Genomic DNA, 22,569 nt, shown 5'->3' with positions numbered 1-22,569 from the left:
CTTTTAGTCTTTGTGGGGGGAATGTAAAGGTACTCTGGGGGTGGGGTGTGCCGTTCTTCAGTCAGGGGCATATAATAGCTGAGCTCCCTTGCTAGAATCTCCAGACAATTCTGTCTGCAGCCCACTGGCATCCTTCCCAGGTAAAGCAATTAAGATCACACATGAACAATGAACTAAGCCATGAATTTCTTTCTGTCTTTGCGTCTGTTCTTCCAACAGGATCACAGACATGTCCAAAGTATCCATGAGCAACCGCCCGGAGCCTGGCTATGAAAATATGGACCACTTTTCTATCAATGTGGAACACGTGGCTGAAATGCTGAGAACAATTGAATTCCAGACAGGTGAGGGCAGTAGGTACCCATAAATCCTGAAGAAAAAGTTTACTTGTGTGTGGTAAAGATAGATAAGATTGCACAGAATACTGAATTGAGAGGTGGTACAAATAAATGGGAGAGATACTTTAGCTATTCTAGACACAGGAGTATCAGAAACACTGGTCAGGGAGGATTTGGTTAATGAAGAAAACATGATTTATTAAGTGTATATGATTTATATGTCCCATGATTTCAGCCAGTTCCCTTCTAATTAAACTGGATAAATACTTCATATATTGCGTGTCCGGTATTCTCCAGTTCTGAGCAGACCTTTCAAAAGTTGACAGGAAGATCTGTGGACCTTCTCCAGACACATACACCATAAAATCTTTTGGGATAACTCGAAGATAATCAGCTCTCAGTTCAGGGTTTTCCTCCTTTTTATCTACATTCTTAGGTCTCTCTCTTTCTAATTGTAATCTTTCAGTTTCCAAAATGGGTTGTCTTTCCATTTTTTGAGCTCTGAGACCCAGTTCTCAGAACTAGAGAACTGAGTTCTGCTTCAACTTTCCACTTTTCTATTTCTTTAGTTTTAAATTATGTTTCCACTTTCCACTTTTTCATTTCAAACTGTTTTTTGTTCTCTCATAAATTCTAAATATTCTGGACTAGGGTTATACATCCCCTCGGGGTTTATCTCCACTGTGGTTCTACTAGGCTCAACACTATTCTGTATCAGTATAATTCTCAGTTCTTCTACACATTTTCCCTCATGAGGTAAATTTAAGTATTTGCACTTCTGAATCAGAGCCTCCATTCCTAGAAATTCTGCCATGTTTCTGTCTTTTAATTGTATTTCCTTTTACAGTTTTTACAAAACCTCACAAGATTATATTCTCTTTCCTTTATAAGTTATTTTTCCTTCATAGAATTCAATTGAACATAAATCTCCTCAGCTGTCTGTCCCTTCAGAATGCCTTTTTCTCAGAGTTTCCTGAGGATGTTTTATTTTTCCACCTAAAATATTATCCCCTACTCAGGCTGTTTTATCCCATCTAGGCTGTTTTCAAATGTACAGTTTAATTGATTGCCGTTGCTGTTCTCTACTGGATTTAAAGTGCATGTTCAGACAGCAACATCTGCCTCCTGTTAGTGAGCTATCGTGCTCCTACTCTAATCCCTCTTCAAACTGGATTAGTTTGTTACCTGATCCATTGTGGTGTTTTCTGAGTTGTCTAGTGTTACCCTGCAGTTTTTGCCATCTGATCCCTCCTGCCATGATGTGAAGCCACTTCTGGATGTCTGAATGCTTTTCCAGTGCAAACACTGCTTTGGAAGCCTCAGGCTTCCACTTAACGTCCACCATTTTTTAAAAACTTGTTAGTGATGTGCTCATAACTGCATATTCACAAATTGCTCTCTCTCTCTAACACACACACAGGAGCTTGTTTTCTTTAAAAAAAAAACCCCTTCCAAAGAAAGATGCCTGTGTACTGCAGCTTTTTTCTGTGGTTTGCAGCTCATGGGGTGGGAAAGGGATTACTTGAAAAGAGATAAAGTTTTTTTTTCCAGAGAGGGAGGAAGACAGTCTTTGACTCTAGCTGTGTTCCAAGCTTTTAAATAAAAATGATAACAGCACACAGGACTAGGGTGAGGCTCTTCTATTCGCTCTCCTCCTTGGCTTTGAAATGTTGACATTCTTAAACACACAGTTTAAAAAAAAAACTTTCCTCACACTGACTGGGCGACATATCCCAGAAGCCTCCTCCAGCAATCCTGTTGGCCACCAGCTGCCACCATTCTGACAGGAGTTTGAAGCACTGCTTCCCATAAGTGCTTGTGTGCATGCTCAGATGACAAATGAGGTGGGGAGAGCCCAGTGCCCCACTCCTTGACTGCTGCATCTGATCAATCAAGGATGGTGTGAAAGTGCCTTGAAGCAGGCTAAGGCAATAAGTCTGATCAGAACTCTCTGTTACAAAAAACCTGGATCAATTAGAAATGGGGTCAAACTGAATCAAGCTGCATGTCTGATCACAGTCCTAGAGTCTTTCCTCTTTCTCAGGATGTTTTATCCCACCACTAAGCCAACACATGTCATGACTTCTCTCTTAATTTGTGTGGTTAGATATCTCCTAACTAATATAGTGATAGATGATAATACCAGAATCTAACCAAATCTTGTGTTGGCTGGCATGGTTGCTTGTTTTGATTTTTCTTAAAAGAATGATTGTTAAGCAATTTATAGTTTGTAATTTATGCCCCCTGCCAGTTTAGTTCAGCAAACAAATTTTTGTTAATCGTTCCATTATGTTGCCAAATTTCTCTGGCCTCAGTGGGGCTTGGTTTTTCACAGTGATAACCAATACTGCCTCTAAGCTGTGAAGTCTTGTGAGCAGAAATTCTACTTCGTGAGTTACTGGGATTAAAGTTGTAAACTACTGCAGAAATTACTTTGCTCTGGGGCTATTTTTCCTGAGCCAAGACAAAAATGTGTGAGCCAGATTTGGGGAGGGACGGCGGCTCAGTGGTAGAGCATCTGCTTGGGAAGCAGAAGGTCCCAGGTTCAATCCCTGGCATCTCCAAAAAAGGGTCCAGGCAAATAGGTGTGAAAAACCTCAGCTTGAGACCCTGGAGAGCCGCTGCCAGTCTGAGAAGACAATACTGACTTTGATGGCCCAAAGGTCTGATTCAGTATAAGGCAGCTTCATATGTTCATGGTGCAACTTTTAATTTTCTTGTTATTTCTCTCTCTGGGTTTGTAATGCTGTCACCAAGAATTTAATTCCAATCTTATTAACCTTTGCTTCAGTATTGTACTTAAGCACTAAAGCATTGGACTATGTGGTCCCAAGGATGAGATTCTTGTATTTTAATATCACAGGACTCCAGGTTAACAACAAAACAAAACTTATTTATACAAGAAGTGTATTGGTTTCAAGGTATTTATAGCTTCTCTTCAGTGAACAATAATAACTTCTGACTGGGGTGTCACACTCTTTCACTTCACGAACTCCTCACTCGCAAATTCTCCTTTTTCTTCCTAACTCAAATTTCTGTCAGCTTCTCTCTCACACACTCTTAGAATACTCTGATAAGATTAGGTTTTGGTTCTCTCACTCTCTAGCCACTAGTACGTCCTCTAAGTATTTCTCTTTCTCTTCTATAGAATCTTAATCCTTTCCCCAGCACTATATGGGATTCTAATCAGAAGACTGCTTATCAGACTTTGTAAACTGCTGATTGACCACAACTGACTGTTAACTGCTGACAGATTGGCTTCTGCCTTTTCTCTCTCTCCACACTCACACATGGAATCATAGAGTTGGAAGGTACCTCCTGGGTCATCTAGTTCACCCCCTTGCAAAATGCAGGAATTTCACATATATCCCCCCCCCACACACACACACACATCTCTGGTGACCCTTGCTTCATGCTCAGAAGATGGCAAAACCTCCCTTGCCAAACTGGTCTGGAGAAACATTGCTGACTAACTCCAAAGTGGCAATCAGCATTTCCCTGGGCGTGTAAGAAAGGGCCACAAGAACTAAGCACTGATGCAATCCTTCCTGCTCTCCTCATGATCTGCCTAATTCACAGAATCAGCATTGCTGTCAGATGGCCATCTAGCATCACTTTGAAAACATCCAAGGAAGGAGAGCCCACCACCTCCTGAGGAAATGTATCCTACTGAGGAATGACTTTAACTGTCAGGAAGTTCTTCCTAATGTTTAGCTGGAAACTCTTTTGATTAAATTTCAACTTGTTGGTTCTGCTCTGACCTTCTGGGGTGACAGGAAACAATTCTGCACCATCCTCTACAGCCCTTCAAGTACTTGAAGACAGTGATCATATCACCTCTCAGATCTCCTCTCCAGGCTAAACATACCCAGCTCCCCCAACCTTTCCTCATAGGACTTGGTCTCCAGGCCCCTCACCATCCTCATTGCCACCCTCTGGACATGTTCCAGCTTGTCCGTATCCTCCTAGACAAGCTGGAATATGTCCAGAGGAGGGCAACGAGGATGGTGAGGGCTCTGGAGTCAAAATCCTATGAGGAAAGATTCGGGGAACTTCAAAGCTCTGCCCATATGCTGAATCAGTCACCAACCAGTCACCTCACTCACTCATCTCCCTCTTTCACCCCTCCCCCCCGCACCCTGTTTATCTGCAGCTTATCAAACATTTAAAGCAGGCCTCATTTTGGGCAGGAGCTCACAGAAGCGGATCTCTGGAACCTCTAAATTTTATTCTGCTTTCTTTCCTACCCCTTACCCCCACAAATACTTGCTTCTGGGCTCCATTGTTCAAACCCCCCATGAGAATTTTGCTGAACTCTAAGATTTGACAAATTTTCTGATATTTTCCCCCACAAAAAAATGGGAAAATAACCAAAACATATAAAGCAGACAGATGGAAATCGTCATCATGCCATTGTGGCCACATAGGAGAAAGTAATTTAAAACATATGATGGGAATAAAGTTTTTTAAATGACAATTATAATTCAAGAAGCATTTTAGGGTAGATGTTGAGCTGATATAATTTAATACACCTTCTGGTGATGTCAGGGGTGTGTGGCATATGCAAATGAGTTACGTAACTGAGTTGTGCTAATAAGTTCCAGCACCTCTTTTTCTATGAAATGACTCCTGATTTAAAGAAACTCACATTTAAAACTTTAAATCATTATAGGGGATTCTGCCAAACTGGATGCAAAACCACCCCTGTTTTCTATCAGTGGAAATGGTGTATACATTCACACATGTGTTCAGTGCTCAATGTAATCTTCTCCAGATTGGTTCATTTTTCCCTCAGATTTATGCGTTTAATAATACTCTCTTGGAGAGCATTACAGTGAGTAGCTCTTGGTGTGTTCCAAACTTTTCCAGCTCTCTTATATCATCAGACTTTCAAGGAATTGACTCACTGGAATGCCCTGCCTTCCCTTCCCCATTTGGGTTCTTAGTAATAGAGAAGCCTTCTGGTGATTTTACCAGTAATAAACAAACAGCCGGACATACCCTGGGCACAAAGGGTTGGATCCAGTAATTTGCTTGTGCAAGGATTATATATCCTTCTGACACACACCCAGGCCATGGATTCAGTGGGAGTTCACAGGAGCACAGCTCCTGAACCTTTCTGAGATTTCCACCTCCTCCTTCTGAGAATTCCACCTCCTTGTCCATTGAATAGTAGGTGCAGCTGCATAACAATCCCTGGATGAGCTCCACCACCTATTTTTCTACAAAATGACCCCTGCACACACCTGTCAGTTTTCTTTTCTGATTTCAATGGGAGGTTGGGAGGAGGGGCAAAATTGTTCCCTCCTCCCTCTTTCATCCATGGAGCTCCGCTGGTGCCCAGGACCCAGGCAGGATGTGCTTGGCAGGTGGCAGAAATAATGACGCCATGACCCAGGCCTGACTGTGTCTGGCTCCTCTTTCTCTCAGACTCTGCTGCAGAAGAGGCTGAAGCAGAAGGACCTGGCCCAGAAGGTGGCGATGCTGCAGGAGAAGAGGAGCACCCGGAAGCAATAGATGTCCCTGAGGGGACAGAAGGTGAGCTGCAGCTGGATGTGCCACTATCAATATGATGGGGTGGAGTAAACATCAGGCATTCACTGTAGGTCAAGCTCAGTTTAAACAGGAACCCACTGGGGATGGAGTGGGAAGAGCTTCCCCTTTACCAGCCAGAAGGCCAGAACTTGCTCTTGGGGGAGGGCAGTTGTCACAAGAGCCAGTGTGGTCCATTGGATAAATTGTCAAACTATGATATGGGAGGCCCTGGTTTGAATCCCCATGGAAGCTCAGTGGAAGACCTTGAGCCTGGCTTGCTTTACAGGATAGCTGTGAAGGTAAAATAGAGGCATGGAGAACAATAAGGGGAGGGACGGTGGCTCAGTGGTAGAGCATCTGCTTGGTAAGCAGAAGGTCCCAGGTTCAATCCCTGGCATCTCCAAAAAAGGGTCCAGGCAAATAGGTGTGAAAAACCTCAGCTTGAGACCCTGGAGAGCTGCTGCCAGTCTGAGAAGACAATACTGACTTTGATGGACCAAGGGTCTGATTCAGTATAAGGCAGCTTCATATGTTCAATACTGCAAGCCACTTTGGGTTCCCATTGCGGAGGAACATCGGGTGTGTATGTAGCTAAAGAAATAAGGACTCATTATCCCAAGGCTCAGGGGGCAAACAGCTGGGCTTGGAAACTTTTCATGGGAAGAGAACAGGCATAGAAAGATTGTCATTTCCTTGCTAGCTCTGACCAAAGGTCTACAGAATCCAGTGTTCTAGATTCCAGCGGGGACCAGCCAGCTGCACCGGGGAAGCTCAGAAGCAGGGGTCAGCTTCTAATCTCTAGCCTGTTGTTAGTCCTCCACATGAGAGCCAGTTTGGTGTAGTGGTTAAGAGTGATGGACTCTAATCTTGGAGGTTCAATTCTCTGCTTCCTCACTTGAAGCTGGCTGGGTGACCTTAGGCAAGTCACAGCACTCTCAGCCTAAAAATAAGCATAGTTTGCCACCTAGTGGTGCAGAAAAAGAGCTACAGCTTTGGCAGCCAAACAGTCCCTTTGGGATCACCTGCCTATTCCACACACAGTGCCAGACAATAATTAATTAATTAGTCCTCTGTGTAACCAGCAGTGGCTCGAGGCAGAACAGTGCCCTAGGCAGGGGGCCTTGCCCCCTCCGAAAGCAGCGTGGAGCAGCCACGTGCCTTTGTCATGGAGTGTGCTGTGAGGCTGTCCTAGCTCTGCTTCTGTGTCTGGCGCACTCTGCAGCACAGGTGTGCACTCCCCCGCAGCTGCTTTCGCTGGTATTTCCCTCGCCATGGATGCAAGGGCGGGTGGGAGGGCCATTCCAGCACTCTCCTGGGGCTCGCACCAGTGCCCTTGCCAGGGCCGCACCCCAAGCAGCCACTTGGGCTGCCTAGTGAAAGGGCCAGCCCTGTATATAACTCTCCACGTCTCCATTCAGCCTTGATCCCGCTCTCCCAGCCATGGTCTTATTAGCATAATGCTGCTTCCAGGTCTGTCTTGGGCTCTGTGGGCCAGTCACTCAACTCTTGGCGTAACCTGCCTCCCTGGGTGGTTGTTCCAAGGGTAAAACAGAGGAGGGGAGAAGGATGCGGCAGACCACTTTGGATATAAACCGCTAAATACATGAATCAGCCCTGCCTCCATTTCTCTTCCTAGATGTGGGGTTGAGACCTAAGCCAGCAAGTGCCTCACATGGTAAGTCAAATATGTATGGCTGAACTCCCATTCCAAGCCTGGATCAGGGTTAGGGATGATGTTATTTTGGGGTGAAGAACCCCTGCCTGCAGAATTCCACAGCCTTGCTGATCCTCTTGGGATCATGTTGGAATTATGAATGCCATTCCGTCATTGAATCTGTTTTCCCTGGGGTGTTAAACTCAGAATGGTGAACGGGACTTGAGCAGCTGTAGAATTGGGGTGGGGGTGTTTGAACAGATGGGAGTTTGGGGGAGGAAAGGAGAAAAATAGGCTGCCCATGTTGCATTCCTCCCAATCTGAAACACAGTCTTTCTCCCTATATATTTTTAAATTTATAATCAAATCTTTATATTTTGCAATCGCCTTGGGCCTTACCAAGTAAAGCAGGATCTAAGTGAATACCTGGTGTCTGGGCAGGCCATTTTGATCTGAACTTTAGCTTAGCTCCACCTCCTTCCTGGCAATGCCTGTGGGCCCTCTTTCTCTAGTTCATTTAAAGGAAGTACAGAAGTTATTGGCTTAGGACAACTGGGCATGGAAGTTTTCTCTGCTTTCCAAGGGACTTTGCTGGTTGATATCCTCGGTGATGAGGGACCCACTAGCCCTTCTCACCCAAGCCCTATGACAGAGGGTCTCCTCTGGGGGGAGGGAATAGGGTCTGGACTTAGCACCTGTAGTCCTGAGCATCCTTCTTGTCTCCCAGCAGGTCAACACTGAAAATGCATCATAAAGGCAAGCTGGAAGAGAAGCAACCCACAATACACCCTGAGCAGCAGCATTCCCCACAAACCCCCTCAGCTCCATCTGAATACCTTGCCTGCCTTACTCTTCCTGTGACACAACCTCCTTTGGGTTATTTCCCTGCTAAGAAGAAAATGGACCTTGTATTGTCTTTGTAACTATCTTCTCTGGAGTGCTGCCAGATGTGGGTGGGCTGGCTGCTCTTGAAGCTGTTTCTCTTAGGTGGGAAATGAGCTGATGGAGTTTTGAGGGTTCTGGAAGTTGCAGAGAGTTAAGAACATAAGAAGAGTGCTGCTGGATCAGACCAGTGGTCCATGTAGTCCAGCATCCTGTCAGTGACCAACCAGTTCTTCTGGAGGTCCAACAACAGGGCAGAAGAGGCTAGAATGTTCCCCTAATATCGCTTCCTGGCTCTGGGATTCACAGGTGGACTGCCTCTGACCATGAAGGTTTTATTTAGTCCCTGGCTAGTAGCCCCTGCTAGGTCTCTCCTCCATTAATCTGCCTGATCCCCTTTTAAAGCTTTTGCCCGTGGCCAACCCTAGATCCTCTGGCAGTGAATTCTACATTTTAATATTTTAATCACTCTGTGTAAAGAAGCTGGATTGAATGGAGTTTTTCTGTGTGACTTTCCTTCCCCTTCCCAATTTCTGGTCCTCCCAGGAGCAGCATTTTGTGCTGCAGGGTCAACATTTGCATTCCCTGACTGGCAATACTGGTGTCTATGGAAATGCTCTACTGTATCATTGATGAAGCCCTATTCTGTACACAGGCTGGTGGTCTCTGCTTGGTCCCTAAAGAGCCTTTATAATAAACCATTGGGTGGGTACTCTGGAGCTGCCTCTTCTAGTTTGGAGCACCCTCCCTTACTTGCTAAGTTTTAACTAGTCTTTCAGAAAGTTTTAGTTAGTCTTTGGTTTCTTGCAGTTGCCCCTGAAGTGTTTGAAGGAGAGGCTGCTGTGGAGGGCAGCCTTAGGGAACCCATCAATTGCTTCACAGCTTCCAATCTAGCTCTTGGCTAGAAGACTGAGGAAGGCAGGATGGAGTGTCTCTCCCCCAGGAAGGCAGCAGTGTGGTGTAGGGGTCAGAACAGACTGGAAAGCCACGGAAGCCCTTCCCTCCTCTCATCTCCCTCAGGAAGTGACTGTGAAGATCCAATGGGAGAGAACTGGGTGCCATGCTGGCAGCTGGGTAGAGAAAGTGGAATGGAAATATGCAAGGTAGGCAGGGACCCCTGAGCTTGTGGGGTTCAAGGGCCCTTGCCTACCTAGCACGTTTTCCACACACACACCATCAACACAGGGTTCTCTCCACACTTCCCCACCCCCACCAGTAAAATATATGGTAGTAGTTTGTCTGGCAGCTGGTTTTATTTAGAAAGCTGTGTGTCCTTTATTTTGAAAGCTGGCCCTCCCCCACTAGTTTCCCCAGGGGGTGCTGTCTGCCAAGAGAGCAGGCTTTCTCCTAGAAGTGGCCCTTCTCCACCTCCACCTCCAGGGCCAGTTCCGTTCTAGGGCCAAGAGTCGCACTGCCAAAGCCTGTTATCACAGAGGGGCTTTGCCTGGAGAAGGTTCCAAGTTCAAATCCCGAAACCTCCCAGTGAAAAAGATGGAGTGGGGACCAATATTCCCTCTTAGCTGTGGAGTCTTGTGAACAGAAATTCTACTTTGTGAGTTGCTAAAATTAAAGTTGTGAGCTACTGAATACATTAGTGTGCTCTGGGGCCATTTTTGTGTGAGCTTAGAACAGTTTCCCAACTCAGCTAAGAACAGTTTCCCAACACCGCCCCCCCCCCCCCGTGGCCAGGTTATTTTTACACTTCTCCTTCGTAGCTCACTAAAATTCGGGGGTGGAGCCAATAAGCCCATAAGATAGAATGGACTCCATTCTATCCAATGAGCCCATAAGAAAGAATGCTGCCAATGAGCCCATAAGAAAGAATGGAGTCCACTCTATCCAAAGAGCCCATAAGAAAGAATGGACTCCATTCTCTCCTATGGGCTCATAGGTTATAATGGAGTCCATTCTTTCTTATGGGCTCATTTGATAGAATGAAGTCTATTTTATCCTATGAGCCCGTAAGATAGAATGGACTCCATTCTATCCTATGAGCCCATAAGATAGAATGGACTCCATTCTACCCTATGAGTCCATAGGATAGAATGGAGGGGTCCTGCTGCTTCTGCAGCATGATACAGAAGGGATTTAAATTTTAAACCCCTTCTTTGCCATTGCCCTGCAGAGGTGGCACAATCCCTCCATTCTAACCTCTGGGCTCACATGCGGCCCATTTGCATGGAGAGCTCCTCTTGAGGAGCCCTCCCTACAAAGCCCCCCCGGGGCACAGAGAAGCCCAGTGGGATCAGATCGCCCAGTCTGCATGGAGAGCTCCTCTTGAGGAGGCCTCCCTGCAAACCTTATACCCTGCTGGACCTCCCCGTGGTGCGGATAAGCCCAGCTCAGCCAGATCGCTCAGTTTGCACGGAGGCTTTCTCTTGTGGAGCCCTCCTTGCAAAGCCCCCCCTCCCCCAGACCTCCCTGGGGTGTGGAGGAGCCCAGTGGGACCAGATTGCCCAGTTTGCACAGAGAGCTCCTCTTGAGGAGGCCTCCCTGCAAACCTCACACCCCGCTGGACCTCCCCGTGGTGTGAAGAAGCCCAGCTCAGCCAGATCGCCCAGTTTGCATGGAGGCCTCCTCTTGAGGACCCCTCCTGGAAACCTCACATTCTGCTGGACCTCCCCATGGCGCGGGGAAACCCAGCGGGGCCCGATGCCCAGTTTGCACGAAGGGCCCAGCCCCCCCTTCTCACTCCTCCACTTACTATAACTTTGGAAGAGAGCTCCATTGGAAAGGAGGATCCTTCTGCAAAGCACCGACCATGTAAGCAACTGGACCAGCAATGGCAGCTGCTCTGATCTGGTGCCTACTCAGTATTGAACAAACCCCGCCTTCCAAAAAAGCCTGGGCTTCACACCAGCCACTCCCACACACAGCTGCGCTTGGGGAAGTTGGTTGGTTGGTATTCCGGGGGTCTGAGCTGCTTGTTGAGAAAGGCAAAACTCAGGGCAGCTCAGCTGGAAGAGGCTGCTGGGGGCGGGACTACCTACAGCCTTTTTTGTGGCCCAGTATGGAGTCCTCTGTGGACTGGGTCCTGACCCACCAAATGGGAAATGCCAGCTTAGAGGGAACACTGGTGGGGACTGTGTGGTGGGGGTGGAAGGCCTCTCTGTCTGAGACCCTGCTGAGCCACTGCTGGTCAGACTAGGTAACAGGTGACTGCAACAGGAAGCCCTGCTCTGGTTCAAGGCAAGCCAGCTTCATGGGATCTACCCACAACCGACCTCAAACCCAAATACTAATGGGGCTGCAGAGGTGAGGTGCTGCAGCTGGGATTGCTGGAAACGAGAATGGCAGCAATAGATCTGTGGGCCCTTACGCTCCTGCCCCACCCCCGGCTCTTCCAACCCAAGCCTGGCACACCAGACTTGTGTTACAGCAACGGGAATCTCTGGCTCCCCCCTCCCTGCAGCGGCAGCGTGGCCTGCATGGCAGCGTGGCATCTTCCTGGAAGCGGGCCAGGGCCACGAGAGGCACGCTGTCTGATGGCGATCCTTTTGCTGCTGGACAATGGGAGGCAGCACCAAGCCGGAGGGAGGGGTTGGCAGCCGGCAGGCAGGCTCCTTCGCTGGCTTTGCCGGCCGGTGTCACTTGCCCACGGACTCAAAGATCCGGCGATTTTCCTCAGCTTGCTTCCTTTGGCTTTCAGCTCTGGCAATTTGTTGGAATCTTTTTATCATCTGCTACCAAAATGTTAGGAAATACATGTTAAATTCAGAGGTTTGGAGTGGCAGTAATTGGAGTTGAGGCTTAAGCTTAGCAAAAGAAATAAAGTTTACTAGAAAACATCAGGATAGGGTACTTGGGATAAAACAAAAAAACATCTAGCTTACCAGCTAGTCTATCTACGTCTTATCTACATGGCTACGTTCTTTGTCTTCTCTGTTCTTCTCCCCAAAAAGCATTTCGCCAGGAAGAAGAGCAATAAAACTTGCATACAAGATCAAAGCATTTCACACCTAACATCCTCTCTGACCAATGTTGTGTTCTCAACTTTCGTGGGCAAAGTAAGAACCATCCCACAATTGAGTTTAGGTCACAATACATCACTTCCTATATCAGGTAAACAAACAGTTAACTATATAATGGCTGGAATGTACATAGCTTGTATTCCAACACAATTTCGTACTGTCTGCGGAGGAAGTCGAATTGAAAGTCAATGGCAGGTAGCAGCAGCAGCTTGCGATCCGGGCGCTTCAGCCTCTCACTCAGCTTGTCCATCAGGCGGCGCAACTTCCTGGATGGACCCGCCTGGATCAGGGATTGCCCCACCAAGGCCACCCCGTCGACGTGTCCTGGAGCAGGCGAGGAGGGTGGCAGCTGGGACTGGCGGGGGGCTCGATCCTCTCCCCAGGGCAGGAGCCTCAGCCCGGTCTTTCCATGGTCGTCAAAGTCAGGCGTTGGGAGGCCCCAAGGGACGCCCGTGAGAGCAGCAGGAGTGAGGGCAGGAGGATGGGCAGAAGCACCCTTCTCATGCTGGGGTGGTCCAGGCCTGGGAAGAGACAGGTGTGTCTGTGAGGAGGAAAGGGAGCCTCCCTGAGTGCTCTCGCCCTCTCCCAGCCATTTCTTGGCCCAGTGCCAGCAGGAGGCAGCACAGGCAGGCAGACTCCAAACTCCATTGAGGAAGTGGAGGCTCAGTCTAGGGGCCCCAGTCAGCCTGGATGGGTCCCTCTCTGCCTAGGTCCTGTGATAGCTGGAAGCAACTCACCCCCATACGTCCTTGCTGAGCTGGGAAGGAGGGTGCGCAGAGGGAGTTGCTGGCTGGTGCCTGGGAGTAGGCCAAGTAGGCAGCTGTCTAGGGTGCCACCTGGTCTAGGGTTTGCAGCCAGGCTCCCCCTCTCCCCATGCTCAGTGTCTGTGCTCCTTGGAGGCTGCCTTCCCCAGTGCAAAGAAGGTTCCATGGAGCGCAGATGCTGCTCGGACGGTTTCAAGTTCTCTGGGTCTGTTACAGACCCGGGAAAATGCGAAAGCGGATGGCACCTGCACAATGTGCTCCTTGGAGCCTGGCAGGGATAAATTAACCAATTGTAACAGCTGAAGAAGAGCCAATTGCAGTTTCTAAAAATTGGCTCCTGTTGAAGTTGTCTGCTGCCACTCATCCTTCCTACTCTCCTTTAACAGAGCCATGGGGTGGGAGCCATAGCTCAGTGCGAGAGCATCTTTCTCACATGCACAAGGTCTTGTCAGTCGCACCTCCAACTAAAAGGATCAAGTAGAAATGGTCATGTGAAGATCTCATCCATGACACCTCTAGCTACAAGGATCAAGTAGTATTCTTACAATTTGTATTGCTTAATCTAAATGTTTTTAAAAAATAAATTTAAAGTTAAAAACTGTAAATGAAAAATGTAAATAGTTTCAAGTTTCTTCATTTCTCCTACAATTCTGTTTTTTTTAAAAAAAATTTGTGGGGGGGGGTGCTAGTGGGCTTGCCTAGGACACCAAAAACCCTAGCACCGGCCGTGGTGGTGGGATCTTTATATAGAGCTAGGCCAGGAGGTCCATTGACGTCAGTCAGGACATGGATTGCTTGCCAATGAAGAGCCACCTTGGCCAGGGTGGGATGCATCAGAGGGAGGGGGGCAAAAAGAAAAACAACCACTCTGGTGATCATTGTAGTGCTTCACAAAGGCCGCTTCTGGACCGCTTTGCCGCCATCAACAGCTAAGCCCAGAGAGGGGAGCTCTCCACTACCTTGTGTTGCCCTACTACAAGCAGAACCCCCAAGCTTCCCAGATGCAGCCTGTACCCTCTGCCCTGGTCTGAATAATCTATCTACCTATCTTTAGAGTTGCCACAGAACTGCCCACTTGCTAAAACACGTTTGGAAACTGAGAAGCCTGCACCAGGTCTTTTTAAGTCTAAAACAGACCACTGCACAGCGGCGCCCAGAGAAAAGGACTCGTGTCTGTTGTGTAGATAGGTGTGTCATTCTGAGGATGAAATTTGGATCGAATGCTTGCGCAACTTGAATCAATTCAGCACCATGGACAGCAACAGCGCTTGGACGCGCCAATAGGGGTAATAGCCTGCGATACCATTTTTGACCACAAGTGGGAATATGATGGCAAGCAGGTGGAGCAGCATTTCTCCCTGCAACACAGCTATGAGATGTTTTCCTTCCACTCCCCGGGGCAGCCTGGGGAGAAGGGGACATCATGAATGCCGAACAACATGGAAGGACACACGTGAATGAGCTGCCCCTTCCTACTGGAGAAGTCTCTGACTAGGACTGGTCATAAACAACAGGCTACAGGCAGTTTGGACTCAGAACCGTAAGTAGGTCTTCTGCAGTTCCTCATTACCAGCAAACGCCTCCCGTGAGCCTGTTTCTCCAGCACCAGCTTGCTCCTGGGAGTTTTCCACACCCCTCCTCCCAAACTGAATGACTAAATGGGGTGGAACTCAAAGATCCTCCAGAAAAGAAAAAAACCCAGTAAGACTCATCATGCTAGACTAGATGTTTATAGCTGCATTCAGTGTGGACGCGGGGGCGGGGCAGGTCCGGTGACGTTCTGCTCTGTTGATTCCGAGCCGGAGCCTTTCAAGCCAGGGCGCTGTTCCTGCGATTACCCCTATTGGCGCATCCAAGCGCTGTTGCTGTCCATGGTGCTGAATTGATGCAAGTTGCGCAAATGCTGGCACTTCGATGCCCAGCTTCTCTTTCCCTGCCTCCACAGAACCTTTATGCTTCTCTCCAATGCTCCCAGCCCAGCTGAAATCCCCAGAAGGCAGAATTCATAGGGGCTACCAATCTTCAGAGGACAGGTGTGCGCATCCCTTTATTCCTTGCTTTCAGGGGCAAATGCACCTCAAGGTGGCATGGCTTTACATCTGCACTGGTCCAAAATCAAAATCTCAAAATGAACCACAATCCATGTTGCTGGCTTTCAACATGCTTGAGTGGTAGCTGTGTATCACATTAGCCAAGCACATCACACAGTTCAAGGGAATGGAAGGTTCCAAGAACTGAAGCATATCTCAGAGTGATAAAAGTTGTGGCTTTGACTCATCCCAGAGACTGTACCAGGTTCCCCTGGAATCCAAGGGCTGCCATCACCAATTTGGTTAAGTTAAATTATTTCCTTACTTTAAAGCTGTACCCCCTTTGTCATCTTAAGGGCAGGAATTAGCAGTTGCGATGAAAAACATTGAGCTCTAGAGATCTGGAAGTTACTAGTTTCCTGTTGCCACCTAAGCCACAGGTGGTAATTTCTGATTTATCTTGCCAGTTGAGCTAAACCTCCTCCCATGGAACTCTCCTTTCTTAGCAAAAGTGTTCTATGATTTTCATAGAATAATTGCTGTTTATAGGATGGGTGGAGGGGAGCTGGACAACTGGGGCCAAAGCTGCAGTTCTGGCACCAGCTGGAGCCCAATGTCTGGGACACTAAGCAAACACCAGATAGCAATTATCTCTCTCCTGGACAAACAGAGGCCTGGGCAGGTTGAACAGAGGGAGCAGGCAAAGATTGGCCAAGAAACAGCCTGGTAGAACTCTAGTCTGTCTTGCCTTGCAGTGTGTGGCCTTGAGAGACTCCCAAGGGAACCAGCCCCGCCAGATATCATCAGCCAGCATCTGTAGGAGTGAAGGCAGCTGTGCCATGATGCATCACTCCCTGGTCTCCGACCACATTACATGGCCTACAAGCATGTACTTATGCGATGTGGCAAATACAAATATGAGAAGGACCACTGAATTAAACTTCCAGGTCTGTCTTTCTTTGGGATGTGATCCTCTTTCAGATATCCCTGTTGGGGCTTGAGCCTGACACCTGGTAAACTGCCACATGCACACATGGAGTTACCTAAAACCAAGGCAAACCCTGTGTCTCTCAAGGGCAATATTGCCAATTTGGGCTGACAGCAGCTCTCCAGGATCTCAGGCTGAGGTCTTTCACACTGTCTTCTCCCTGATCTTATTACAAGGAGATGTTGTAGTCACTAAATTTGGGACCTTCTGCATGCAAGGCTGATGTTCTTGGCTCTGGACTGCAGCCCTTCTCCCCTTAAGGACTCATTCATCCCCTGGGCTAAGCACCAGGCTCTCAATGGATATGGCTGGGATTGCAACTGGGACCTTCCACATACAAAGCAGGTACCTGAGCCACAGGCCCTCCATTTTCTTTGAATGTTAAATCACAGCACAGCACCATTTTATACAGCTATCTAATTTCTTTTTAATTCCTCCCTCGAGGACTTCTCCATATTTAGTACTGTGAAGAAGACAGGATCTCTGAGCACTCCAAACTTCTCCAGGGCTCCTCTCTGAGGGTAATGGGAGCTCCACCACCTGCCCCTTTCCACTGCTCCCCTTTCTGCTCTGGCTTATCGGGTATTGCCTGCCTCGAACACGGTTTACAGAGAGGTGGCTTAGAAATTTTCTAAATAAATACAGAGATGTGCTCTACAAACCCTCCACTGGAATTGACCCCATTTCTGAAGTCATAATGGTGGTCAAGAGCAATGCTCCCTCTAAGCTTTGGAGTCTTGTGAGCAAAACTTCTACTTCATGAGCTACTGGCATTAAAGTTGTGAGTTACTGTGTAAATTTAGTTTGCTCTGGGGCCATTTTTCTTGAGCTAAAACAAAAGCATGTGTGTAGGCTTAAAAATTGTGAGCTAGCTCACAGTAACTCAGCTTAGAGGGAACACTGGTCAGGAGAACCCTAGACACCATCTATCCTGATTTGTGAGAGAACATGTGCACATTTTCTGGGGCAGTGATGCCCTGTATTCTTGGTGCTTGGAAGGAAACTGTGAGAGGGTTTTTGGAGCCTGACCTTGGTAGTGGACCTCCTGATGGCACCTGGGTTTTGGCCCCGTGTGACACAGAGGGTTGGACTGAATGGGCATTGGCCTGATCTGATATGGCTTCTCTGATGTTCTTATGTTTACAGTTGCTCTGATCTCCGCATTTGTCACAATTGGTTTATTTCAGTCAACAGATGAGTCCATGATAAGTATATGAGAAGATCTTCCTGCTGGATCAGAGCACAGGTTCATTCAGTCCCCTGTCTGCTGTCTGGAAGGAGGTTACAGAGGCTCTGCAGAGGTACACTGCCTCTGAACATGGAAGTTCTATTCAGCCATCATGCCTAACAGAACCCACTGAGAGACCCATAATCTCTTCCCTGATTCATCCAAGACAATGAATATGACCAATGGCATAACAGTTTTTTTGGGGGGGGGGAATTTTGTGCCTGCCTGCCTGTGTTTGCACCTGGAAGTCATGTCAATCTCTGGTGACTGACCCCTACTGGGGGCATAGAGGATATTCAGAGAGATGGCTGAATAGAGCCTGCCCTTGTCTTCTCAACTGGGTATTTCAAGGGAGTCTCCCATCTAAGTACTAACCACAGTGATCCAAGATCCAATGAGATCTGGCTTGCCTGGGCTACCCAGGTCAGGGAGGCATCACAACTTATTCATTCATTAGAATGACAAACAGGTCTTGAAGACACAGAGAATGGACCCATAAGTGGAAACTGTTGAATCAATTTCTACCTGTTTCATGGCATCTACCTACAAGTACCAATGAAATACAGACTGTGAAACCTTCTGGAAATTACTCACAGCCAGAAGCACCTGGCCCTCCTTGGGTGGAGGAGTATCTTCAGCCTGGCTCAGACTGGCTGAGATGTATACACTGTCAAGCCCTATGACTGTGGTTTGGGACAGTCTCAACTTGCGTGGGGGTGAGAAGACAGAACAGGGGTCATGTGACAGGGAAAGGGGGGGGTGCCGAGGCAGGATACTCTGGTGTGTGCAACAGACAGCTCCCCTGGGTGAGAAACAGAGGCCAAAGGGAGCATGTGCTGCAGGTCCCGGGAAGGGAGAAGTGAGCTCTGATATGCTGGTGTCCAAACAGTCTCTGTGTTGCCAAATCACAGTTGATTAGCCTTTCAGGAGAGGTAGGTGTTGAAGACTTCATATCCATTACTACTTTCCAAATGATATCGGTGCAAATCTGTGTTGACCTTTAGCGGTTGCCAGTGCTGTTTTGGATGACTGCTTGAAGGGCTTCCTGCCAGCACCATTAATATGATGTGAACATGTTGGAAAAACTTCATTTGCATTACTGAGGGCCCACAATGTCTTACGTAGGTAATATTTTAATTTTAAAAGTGAAGATCCAGTAGGAGAGAACCCTGCAGCCTCAGGTGACTCCCCATCCTAACACACACGCACACACACACACACACATGGAACACAGGGCGACACAGGCTCCCCCACCCCCGCCAATTGCACACAGGGAAGTAGTTTGTCTGGCAAGTGACTTTATTTCAAAACTGCGCCATCCAAGGGAGAAGGAAGGCCGCCTTCCTTTCACTTGGCCACCCCCTGCTAGTTTCTCTGCCTGGCCGCTGGCTTTGTCCTAGGGGCAGCCCTCCTCAACCTTCAGCATCCGAGCCACTGATTCAATTTTTGGGGCTAGGAGTGGCCCTCCACCCTGGAGAGGAGCAGGTCTCCAGCCGGGGCCCTTGCTGGAGGGAGCGCCTCAATTACAAAAATTGTGGTAGGATATGCGCTTTTGTGAGTCACTGCTTACTTGTTCAGGCTTATTTCTTTGCATCCTCCTGGACTGAATCCACTTGGCCCAAACTGAGACCTAGGTTTCCTGTCTCATTACCAGTGCTGGTATCTCCACACCTATTACCCCTCTGCATATCACACCTAATCCAATCATGCCTGCTATTGCCATTCAACAACTGAAATCATCTTTATAAAGTTTATATCTCTGGTACATCATGTTGCCTTTATGGCACACATGGTCCAACCTGACACGTTGACATTTAGGTCAGATCTAGCCCTCCTAACAAATGATTTCAACACTTCTGGTCTACTTTTCTTTCTCAGCCTAGAAGCACATGTCCCATATTACACTTAATCTATATCACCATGATCCAGTGAATCAATAGAGGAAGAAAAAAAGTCATAGAGACTTCATGTCCTGGGACATCCTTTGCTAGTACAACATGTCCCCTTTTCATTAGTTAGATTACGGTACAACATGTACCCTTTTCGTTAGATTATGGATACTTCATTAACTTTTGTCCAAGTGTTCCTTGACATTATCAATTTTATAACTTTAACTTTTGCAAACGTTTTGGGATGGTCCTAGGATCATTGTGTACATGTCCAAATAAAGATTGCTCATAGACCTGAGACAATTGTTATGCAACATATTCAACAATGTAAAAACCTAGTTTGCATTCTGCCGCAATTGCATTACTTCCCAGAGATTTGAATCAATTAAAAAATGGCTCCATTGTTTATTCAAATAAGAAAATGATAGGGGGCTGCCTGTGGATCGAAGTCAATATTCAAGCTCAATCTGATAGAATGAAATTTCAGAGGGTGGCTGTGTTGGCCTGAAGTAGAAGACCTGGATTTTACTCCAGTAGCACCTTAGAGACCAACAAGATTTCAGGGGGTAGAAGCTTTGTGGATCTATGCACATTTCAGGGGGAAGAACCTATGTGGATCTATCCACTTGTGACGAGTGGGGCTGCAGTGGAGAGGGGGACAGGAGTGAAATCACAACTCTTCTGTCTTTCCCAAGCACCAGCCTAAACAGAAACTCATGTTTGCACCATGCAGCATCCCTCTCTGATTGGCAATTAGAGCATCACACTGACTGGGGTGGGCTCTCATTTTATTTAAGCAAAGTTGCCCATTGCCATAGCATTTCCAGCTATTGCTCTGATTGCAGAAGTGGGCAGGTTCTTGGCTTGTACCAACTGGGAGAATGAAAAAGGAAGAAGGAGTTCTGTCTAATTCCTATTTTTCAGGTCTGCTGCCTGGCAGCTTTGGAGAAAAGGGGTGCCCCTGTAAGGCAGGAATGGCTGCCATGCAGCTTTAAGAGGGTAGGCAAAGAGTTAGAATTTGCTCCTCTTATTTCCCCAACCCTCACCCTCAACATAGGCATTTCATTTTATGTGTTGATAAAGCAGACAGTAAGATTTCCACCAATCTCTCTATAAATGAAGAGCCTTTGATGAGACACAGGCTGCAGTCAGATGGGCAGTTTGGCCTGATGTAGTTGCTGGTCTCGAATGGATTAAATGAACATGTTCATACAGCTACATCTGGCAGTTGTTCCCCAGTTATACTCACCCTGTTGTAAGTTGAGTTGGCTATGAAGTAAATAGTCACCAGAGGAAGTCAGGTGCTTACTGATCTCTGTGCCTTCATCCAGCATTTCTGGATGTCTGAACTCCCCTCTTGCAAAGTTAAGCTGTTTGAAAAGTCTGAGCCCTCCCTTCTGTTCCTGCCTCCTTTTTTCCTCTTTTGGATCAAGTAGCAGTGTGTGAATAAGTGCATAATCATCCCTGGCATTGTCAATCACCATGGCCAAGTAGTCATTCTGGATCAGGAGCCCCTGGGAGAGTTGCTTTTCAGTGACACTGACACTCTGTTCTGCATCAGAGTTTCTGTTTGAGATCACTGACACAAGGGTATCTCCCCTCTGGAAATCAATGGGGCTACTCTAGTGTAAATTTGCACTCCTGTGTATTCCAAGGAAGAGAGGCAAAGGGAAAGAGGCTGATAGGGCCAGAGTACTTGGCAGAAGGATTGTGGAGCTGTCAAAAAGAAGCCAGAGTTTCAGATACATGCCTATGCACATGGGTGAAAGACAGAGGAGGAGGAGGAGGAGGAAGAGGAGGAGGAAAAAGAGGAAGAGGAGGAAGAGGAGGAAGAGGAGGAAGGGGAAGGGGGAGGGGGAGGAAGAGGAGGAGGAAAAAGAGGAAGAGGAGGAAGAGGAGGAAGGGGAGGGGGAAGAGGGGGAGGGGGAAGAGGAGGGGGAGGGGCAGGAAGAGGAGGGGGAGGGGGAGGAAGAGGAAGAGGAGGGGGAGGAAGAGGAGGAAGAGGAGGAGGAAGAGGAGGTGGAGGAGGAAGAGGGGGAGGAAGAGGGAGAGGAAGAGGAAGAGAAAGGGGAAGAGAAAGGGGAAGGGGAGGGGGAAGGGGAGGGGGAAGGGGAAAGGGAAGGGGAAGCGGAAGGGGAAGAAGAGGAAGAAGAAGAGGAAGAAGAAGAGGAAGAGGAAGAGGAAGAAGAAGAGGAAGGAGGAGGAGGAGGTGGGGTGTGTGTGGAAAGGATGCCACAGCAATCTGAATTATCAACCACTAGCCTGAGACCCATGCTTCACTAAGGCATTTAACTACCTTTCAGTTTTTTTGTTTGTTTTAGGTAGGAAGGATGTTTTGTTTTGGGCAGATTTATAAGCTCAATTGCCATACCGACTGGTATGAAAAATGCCTATTCTGGTTTACAGCTGACTTCCGCTTTTGGTCTGCACAACAGCCCTGTGAGGTAGGTTAGGCTGAAAGTTTGTGAGTGGTCTGAAATCACAGTGTGGACCAAAGCAGGAGGGAAGCAACTTTGGTAGGGTATAAAGACACAGAGTCCAGCCTGTAAAGCAGCCATTTTCTCCAGGAGAACTGATCTCTGCCATTTGGAATTCTGAGTGATCTCCAGCCCTTACCTGGAGAGTGGCAACAATGGTTCCCCAGGAGGAAGTGGCTGATTTGGAGTCCATGGCAATGTATCTGTCTGAAGTCTTACCTCTGCTTGAACCCCACCCACTCCATGCTCCCCCACCACAAATCTCCAGGAATTTTCCAACATGGAGTTGGCAACCCTATGTCCTTCCCCTCAGCAATAGCAGCAGTAGCAGTGTTATTACACAGTCCCAGGAGCTTGGGCAGGGTGTTGATGAGTTAGTCAAGGCACCTGGTCAACTGTCTGCAGACTCTGTTAACTGATTTTTACCTCAGAACACAGAGCTCCAGTCCAGAGCTGAGCAATCAGAGAGAGGGGTGTACAAGCAGGCAGCAGCTTGCCAGCCACACAGCACAACTTTATTCCTATGAGAAAACACATTTTACTCCTTTTCATTTCTAAAAATCCCTTCAGAGTGGTGCTTACATCATGGAAGGAATGCACTCTCCAAATTTGGCTTTCTAGGTCCAATCCAGGGGTTTGGGCTGGGCATTGATGAGTCAGTCAGGAGATTTGCTTTTATATATATTGGGGTGGCCAAACTTGCTTAATGTAAGAGCCACATAGAATAAAGTCAGATATTTGAGAGCTACAAGGATGAATGTCAAATGTATGAGAGCTGCAAGACAGGAAGGAAGGAAGTTGGAGGAGGGAGAG

At 47.6% G+C, this 22,569-nt stretch overlaps 1 protein-coding gene across 1 annotated transcript in view; it reads left to right on the top strand.

Moving 5' to 3' along the window:
* Positions 1 to 8,512, top strand: part of TRIM54 (tripartite motif containing 54) — a 40,309-nt gene extending 31,797 nt beyond the window's left edge. The window contains exons 7-10 of the mRNA XM_060251194.1: positions 220 to 344; positions 5,769 to 5,876; positions 7,510 to 7,548; positions 8,258 to 8,512. Coding sequence (XP_060107177.1) covers positions 220 to 344; positions 5,769 to 5,876; positions 7,510 to 7,548; positions 8,258 to 8,268 — 283 coding nt within the window. The 3' untranslated portion in view covers positions 8,269 to 8,512. The remainder of the gene's footprint in view (positions 1 to 219; positions 345 to 5,768; positions 5,877 to 7,509; positions 7,549 to 8,257) is intronic.
* Positions 8,513 to 22,569: the final 14,057 nt, after the last annotated feature.

The sequence above is a fragment of the Heteronotia binoei genome, chromosome 1, assembly GCF_032191835.1.
Source record: "Heteronotia binoei isolate CCM8104 ecotype False Entrance Well chromosome 1, APGP_CSIRO_Hbin_v1, whole genome shotgun sequence".
Classification (NCBI taxonomy): domain Eukaryota; kingdom Metazoa; phylum Chordata; class Lepidosauria; order Squamata; family Gekkonidae; genus Heteronotia; species Heteronotia binoei.
The sequence above is the reverse complement of the archived record's forward strand: the minus strand, read 5'-3'. Positions and strand labels throughout refer to the sequence as shown.